Raw genomic sequence first — 7,505 nt, forward strand, 5'->3', positions numbered from 1 at the left:
CATTTGTGACCCCGTATGTGTTATGTTAGCCCCGCTGTTTTAGCCCTTTTCAGTGTGCATTTTTTGTTAAAGTAAATTGTATTTTATCTCTTCCACGTCTTTATTTGTTGTTCCTTATGTTACCTAATTTATAAAAAGGACCAAAAAAATAAAACCTAAAGAAAAACAACCAAATATGGAGGAAGTACATGTTTTAGCTGACAGTACACAAGTAATGGCTTGTTTGCTTTCAGAGTCACAGCTGCTGAGCAGCAACAGGTTAGTCCGTCAGATCCTTTTTTTCATTTTTCATGCTAAAAGAAAGCCAAGAAATAAGCTCCAAACATTTAAACTTTTCCATTAGCCTAAGTGATGATGCTGATGACATGAGCTAAATGGCTTTAGAAAGAGGGATAATGACTGCAGCCTGCGGTTTATTCACTTAGCTTCACTTTTAAACCACAGCGTACAGACGACAGACCATCAGATAGCTGGTGAGGAAATGTGAGTGGATTATTGATCCCGGAGAGAATGAGTAATTCCCCTTCCCACAGGAGCCCCCAAAGCTGCAGACGGACACACTAATGAGTTATGAAAGCATGACGATCTCTCGATTCAAGTGCTCACAAAGACAAGACAAAAGCATGTAGATATTATTATTAAAGACTTTAGAAAAATTAAATGAAAGCCTTTAGGTGATCTGAAGGTGAACATTATTTACTCAAAATAAGATGCGTTTATAGCATTTCTTTTACTCATACCAGTCAAAACATTCAGAAATAAACATAAAGATGTGGAATTAGACCCATCTGTTGTTGCATACTGATTTGACCAAGAGTATTTTTTTTCAGCTATTAAAGCACAATTATATTCATAATAATAGTTTATAACCAAACAGGCTGACCTTCAATGCCTGTAAGAACACCAACCGGGCACTTTATAGTCAACACATAAGGTCACATGCAGCGTACCCAGCATCCTTTGCACCATAGGGGACATAACTGGGACAAGTGTCAGACCGTTTGCAGGCTGTTTAAATCTAAAATATTACATAACATGACAAACAAGATAAAACATATTTACGTTTCAACCGGAGGAGAAAAAAAACACCTCAGAAATCCAACTGACAGTGTTAAAGGGGCCATAGAATGATTATATAGGGTATTTATTTGGACTGAAAATGGCATATTTGCTGTTCTATGAGCCCTAATGCAAGCCTGGTTAAAAGCCCCAGAATGAAACAACAGGTTTTCTTCCTTTTATGGTATGATCATGAATATTTAGATGAGCTGTGCTCTGATTGGTTGGTTTAAAAGCGAAGCTGTTCAGCAAAGACGCATCATAGCAACAAGCACTCACTCACTGAAAGATTTAAATTGTTGATTTGGTAGGGTGACCTGATGTCCCCTTTTTGCTGGACATGTCCTACTTTTCATATCGAAAGAAAAAAAATGTCCGGCCACAGCGTCCACGAACACACCGGGCACTCGAACCGAGCCGTAAGCTCCGGGGCTGGTACGGGACCCCGGTGGAAGGGGGCAGGGAGCCAGCTGGGGACGGAGCGACCAAACCCGACCCGGTGACAGTAGCATGGACACCGGTGGCCCTGTGCTACCCCCCGCCTGCCCTAGCATTTTTATAGTATTGCTATAAAAAAGCTTAGCGACAGAATCATACTTCCAGCTTGCGGTTGTGATGGCCTTACGGTCAGAACAGCCCCTCATTTCAGTAAAAGAAGTTTAGCAAATCCTGCTTTGAACTGTCCAAGATTTTAAAAGCTGTCTTCGGTAAAATGCTTAGAGCAAATGAACAGCTGAGCATCAAACTTTGCAGGGATCTTCTAACAGACAAAAATAATCCATTCCTGTCTAGTCTTCAGATCCTTGGAAAGAAATTTCCCCTTTCTCCGTGCAGCCTGGAACTCTGCATTTACGCCCGTGATTCTGGCTCATTTTCAATAGAGAAACTGCCTGCTTTGTAATTCCTGTAGAAATAAACCCAACTGTAGGCTAAACAGCTAAACTGGTGTCTTACATCTACCTCTATTCATTTTCTTGGGCCAGTGAACCAGTGGGCTGGTCTGTATGTCAATTTCAGGAAGTGACAAAAGTAAAGGCCAGAACCAAAAAAGGCAACATCCCAGAGTTAACGTCAACTCAGGGCTTCGTTTGGATTCGCCCGTTTTATGGTGGAAGTTTAGAATTGTGAGATTTGCAGAGAAAGGAGGATTCGATGGGGTTTGAACTTCTCTGTATGTCCGTTTCACCCACTGAACTATCGTTATTCATCTATGACAATGGAAACTCGGTTTTGCATTCTATGACCCATTTTTGCTTCAAAGGAGAGAAGCAAGTTTCAAAGGTTCACGGCAACTTTTACCTTTTGAGGACCTGTCACTCGCTAGTGAGCTAGCTTTATTTTGGTACTAACCTGCTGATCTCTTCTGCTTATATCCCAAAAATGGATCATTATCCAATAGTCGCTTAAACTATTAGATCCAACCTAGATCCAACCTCCTGAATCAAACACAATAAGCAAACTATGAGGACAGAGACAGAAAAATGTCATACGGGAAGCAAAGAGGAGATGAGAGAGTCTGTTTGCTCTTCTGTGCTTCACTTCTTACATGTTTACAGAGGAAATAAAGCCTAATTTCACCAAAATCTACACAAACCAATGGAATCAAAGGTGTTACCTTTTTAGATAACCAGTTAGCCGAGGCAAACTGGACTGTTTAAAAACCAATTTAGAGTGGAATAAAAACTTGGAGGAAAAAAGTTTTGGTGGTTAAAGATGAAAGCAGAATGTGAAGGTTGTTCTTGATGCACAGATGAAGGAAGGTTTAGCTTAGCATCAAGAACAAGCCTGGAAACAACTGCTGTGAAATTTAAAATGAACTCAATAAATAATAGAGAAATTAGTTAATGTTTTAAGCATTCAAGAAAATCCCACTGGGTGAGCAATGGAGAGTTTATATGGATTTATGGAACTTATCTTTAAAATGCAAAAGAGGAGAAATCAGAGACGCTATGAAGTTAGTGATGAGATCCAGACCTGATTCCGTCGGCTCTGAAGACGTCTCTGCTTCGGCTGTTGGAGTATCATCATTCCCAGCCGCAGCCATCCCTTCGTCTTCTCTGGGCGCCACTTCTGGGGGACTCTGCTCGGCCTCAGCGGATGCAACAGATGGAGGGGGGTCTGACTTTTCCTCTGCAAGACAAAGAAAAGGTTAAAAACAGTTGTAATAATGATCATAGCAGAAACATTTTTATATCTTAGAACAGAACAAGTAGAACCTATAATTAATAGTTTGTTCCTAGCATTTATGTGTAGTACACATACATTTGAATCTACTACGATTAAAAACCTTGACTTACTGTAACATATCCTATTTTTACTGAGAAATAATATCTATTTGATTTGTTTTATGAAGGCTGAAATAAATCATGAACTGGATGTTTTTTTCTGAACAGGAAGCAGCTTAATGTACCAAAACTGGTGAGATTTGCTGCAAACACACAAATAATGTAAAACGTGAGAAAAGCGAATGCAGAAGAAAAACATTACAAAACAAAAAGCTCCTGATCATAGAAGCTAAAGGAAAAATTATGCAAAGACCCAAAAAATTAAATGAAAGAAAGCTGCAAACTCGCTTTAAAAAAAAAAAAAAAAAAAAAAAAAAAAAAAGGACCACAGACAACCAGGGGGAGTCGTTCAGACCATCCGTAAAGTAACAAACAGGATGTGTAGAAGAAAGTTAGTAGGAAGAAAGAAATCAACTCCATGTCTTTTTTTTAAACATGTGGCCGTAGTCTTGTTTATTTTCTCAGATTCCTGTATTTTCCTTCGGCAGCGTTTTTCTGTTGAATTTGTTTTTCAGCGTTTTGAGTTTGCATCATTTACGTGTTTGCAGCACCTTTGTTTGCTTGTAGCTCATTAAGCCTTTTAGCAAAACATATTTTCCTAAAAAAATATAAAATAAGATAACATCATTAAATTCAAATATAGCCAAGGTAGTTTTTTTCATTGATTGATAAATATTTTAAATACTTGAAATCAAATGTTAGTTTTTTTCAGATCGTAGCCAAGGCTCTACATAGAGTCGTGTACAGCAGCGGTCCGCAATCACCAGGCCATTATATATATATATATATATATAATTTATCGACGATCAGAGTCTGAGTGGTGTTTTATTTTGAAAAATACAAAACATTAGGGTATTATCTCCCAATTACATCAGTCGGTGCATCTGTGCCTCTTGACAGGTTAATTCAGGTCAAGACTCATCCTATCTTTGTGAAGCAGGATTTTCTGTAGTTACAGCGACCAAAACAAAGCTACGGAGCAGACTGGACATCAGGATCACATTTAATGTGTCATTGTCTCCGATTACGCTTAGATGGGAACGGTTTGTTTCGGAGAAACAAGCTAAGGGCTCCCACTAATTCATTTATTTTTATGCTGTTTGTATTTGATTTTAAGCCAGTCGTATCATTTTATTTGATTGTATTTACCCACACACTTTAAAGGGTTATAACCGGTCCATACAGGCGATTGCATCGGACAGGAAACACGACAGAACCGGGTCTGAAAGAGGCTTCAGTCCTGATGACTGGAGGAAGACATTTAATATCCTTTCTGTGGGGTCAGGACCGTAGAGGACGGCTGTTGTTGTACCTTCTCTTGGAGCAGCACATGGAGCCTGGTCAGCTGGTGCAGCAGCTCCATCGACTTCAGAGCGGGTCGTAGGGTCGGAGTCTTCAGACGGGACGGGAACGGAGGGGGGTGGTGCGGCAGGGGGTTCTGAGGTAACCGTTTCTGGCTCTGATACCGTGACGGTCTCCTGGAGGTTTACTGAAGGAGACGATACATCTATGGCTTCTCCACCCGTCTGCTCCTCCTGTGGCTCTCTTGGTCCACTGGAGCCACCAGCTGGGCTCTCCTCCTCCACCTGGTTCTTCTTCTGAGGAGGACTGGACTCGGTGCTGGAGGGCTTCAGCGGGCTCCCCTCTCCCATGCTGCTCCTGGGTGACTGCATCTCCATCTCCTCCCCCCAGTCTCGAACAGGTTTGTGTGCTTCCAGAAATATTGGGCTGAGGGGTTTTCCTCTGTCTGCCGCCTCCAGAGGAGCCGCTGGAGGAGGGATTTGGACCTTCGGCCTCGGGGTCCGCTGCTCCTTGGGGCCTGCTGCTGATTTTTTCTGTAAATGTTGCTTGGCAGAGGTGGGGGGGCTTTCTTTATTTTTGTCTCTCTTCTCGCCCCCTCTGGACTCCTGTTCAGAGTCGCTTTCTTCTCCGACGTCATCTTCATCACTGGCATCCTCCCATTCATCCTCATCATCTCCCGGCTCGCCATCATTCTTCTCCTCCACCTGACGAAAATAAACAAAAACAAAAGGAATGAATTAGATAGAAACTATTTGGAAAGTTTTAAGGAAGCAAAACCTTTAAGGACTAACCTCAGCAGGTCTGACACATTAAACCCTCCTTACCTTCTTTCCCTCCGTTTTCAGCTTGGATTTTTCCTCTTCTTCCTCTTTCTTAACTTTCTTCTGGGTAGGTTTCACCTCCCTCTTTGTCTTGTCCTCTTTTTCCTTCTCTTCTTCTTCTCTCTCTCCTTCCCAGCGGTTATCATGCATGCTATTAACAAAAAGTTCAGCATCAAAGTCAACAGAACGTCTGGAAAAGACTAAACCTTTAAACAACATTCTGTATGGGAGCTGTTCCTGACGGAGTAAACTAAAGATTTATGGCTTTGCAGCAATCACTCCTCCACTATCGTACTCAACAGTGAAGTCGTTTTTGTCAATAAGCTGCGTTAGTTTTTTACTCAGAAGCTATGAATCATGGCCATCGCTGCTTTGATCTCATCTATTTAAAGACCAATGCTCTTGTGCTTCCCTTTAAATTTATGCTGCGCTCAGCTGCCAACTTGTCAGTTTCTCGATTTACGTTTTTATGGGAATCAAACGTCAGCAATCAAACTTAATCACATTTCGCTCCAAACATTAATGTATCACACCTCCAAAAATAACTTAAAGAACTTAATCTAGATGTAACTATTGCTCTGTTTTAGTCTGTGAATGAGCATCAGGCTGTGTCAACAAGTGGCAATGTATTCTCAAGGGTCGGCTTTAATTATAAATAGGGATGTAAACAAATAACACATTGATGATTAATTGTTGATTAATTTGTTCCATCCTATTAACAGATAGGGTCAGCGTGCCACTGTTGTTTCCTAAGCAGAGCATCACTGGTATTCATATGAGAAGTAATGCCAGAGTCTGGAAATATTTACTGAAGTTAAAGGCTGAAAAGATGCATAATTAAATTTATGCAGTTATTTTTCTAAATATGAACACTTAATAAAGTCCTTAAATATCACCTAAATAGCAGCCACTTAGCCGTGCATTATGGCGGAGCAGCACCAACTTCTCTGCTCTGTTTGGAAAGTGAGGATTTGAAGATGTGGAGGGCATTATATTAAATGCTTCTCACATGATAAAAATGTACTTATATAGCGCTTTTTCAAGTCAGGAGACTTCAAAGCTTTACACCGAATTCAATCATTCACACAGCTGCCCTGGAGCTCACTAACAGAAGCCAGGCTGCCATACACCGGCGCCACCGGGCCCTCTGACCACCATCAGGAGGCAGTGCAGGTGGAGTGGTCTTGCCCACAATTCCACTGAAAGCCGGAGCCCGGGCTTGAACCGTCAACCCTTCAATTTAAGGGCAAACTCCTACACCCGACGCCTCTGTCGTCCTGACATTCTGGCAAAAGACATGCTGGCACAGTATTAGTAGAATGAAGTATTAAGGCACTTCATAGAGCCAAGTTTCAGCATTCTTCTGATATCAACCAGAACCACCTGTTTAAAAGTAGAAAGTCCCTCCCAACATGAATGCTGGATTACAATAAAAAACAGCTAAATCACAGTTGGCATCCACATAACGGAAAGAAAGCAATAAATAATCTGACAGTATGTCAGAGCCACATACCCGTCTGTTAATGATAATTCTGCATCTCTGGACACTGGAAACCAGAATTGTTTCACATATTTTTTCTTCATTTTATAATGTTCAATACATTTGTTTTGTTTATTTAGTCCATATTTAATAACTACAATATGACTACAAATTGTTGAAATATAATGACTTACTTTTTTTTCTTCATTTTTTTAAGTCAGCAGACATATAAAACCCCTCACGTCATGAAAGATCTTCCTCATACAGGAGGAAACTGATTTCTAAGACAATGGCTGCTTATCAATGAAGCATTAGATTATAAGATCAATCAACCTAAAAATTGCATTTTTAATTATAACGGAAAGGAAAGTGTTGGCAGATCAGCAGATTATCTCTTAACTAGTGATGTGTGGTGATTGATCAGAGGGACAAGAGCCATATGGAAAAAGTGGAAGGATGGCAGCCTTGGCTCTGCTAGAGGACGAAGGAAGAGAACGTTCAGAGCTCTCTGATGGGCGTACTAGTTGGTTTAAGCTGAACGATGTCATGGATGGAAAC

The 7,505-nt window shown here is 40.8% G+C and overlaps 1 protein-coding gene across 2 annotated transcripts in view; it reads right to left on the reverse strand.

The window, feature by feature from the left end:
- Nucleotides 1-7,505, reverse strand: part of ccdc9 (coiled-coil domain containing 9) — a 35,020-nt gene that overhangs the window by 4,677 nt on the left and 22,838 nt on the right. For both annotated transcript variants that reach the window (XM_015399391.1, XM_015399390.1), the window contains 3 exons: nt 5,471-5,618; nt 4,657-5,350; nt 3,034-3,189 (listed from right to left, as the gene is read on the reverse strand). In XM_015399391.1, the coding sequence (XP_015254877.1) occupies nt 3,034-3,189; nt 4,657-5,350; nt 5,471-5,618 (998 nt within the window). The remainder of the gene's footprint in view (nt 1-3,033; nt 3,190-4,656; nt 5,351-5,470; nt 5,619-7,505) is intronic.

This window comes from Cyprinodon variegatus, unplaced genomic scaffold (assembly GCF_000732505.1).
Source record: "Cyprinodon variegatus isolate N-32 unplaced genomic scaffold, C_variegatus-1.0 Scaffold1006, whole genome shotgun sequence".
Lineage (NCBI taxonomy): Eukaryota > Metazoa > Chordata > Actinopteri > Cyprinodontiformes > Cyprinodontidae > Cyprinodon > Cyprinodon variegatus.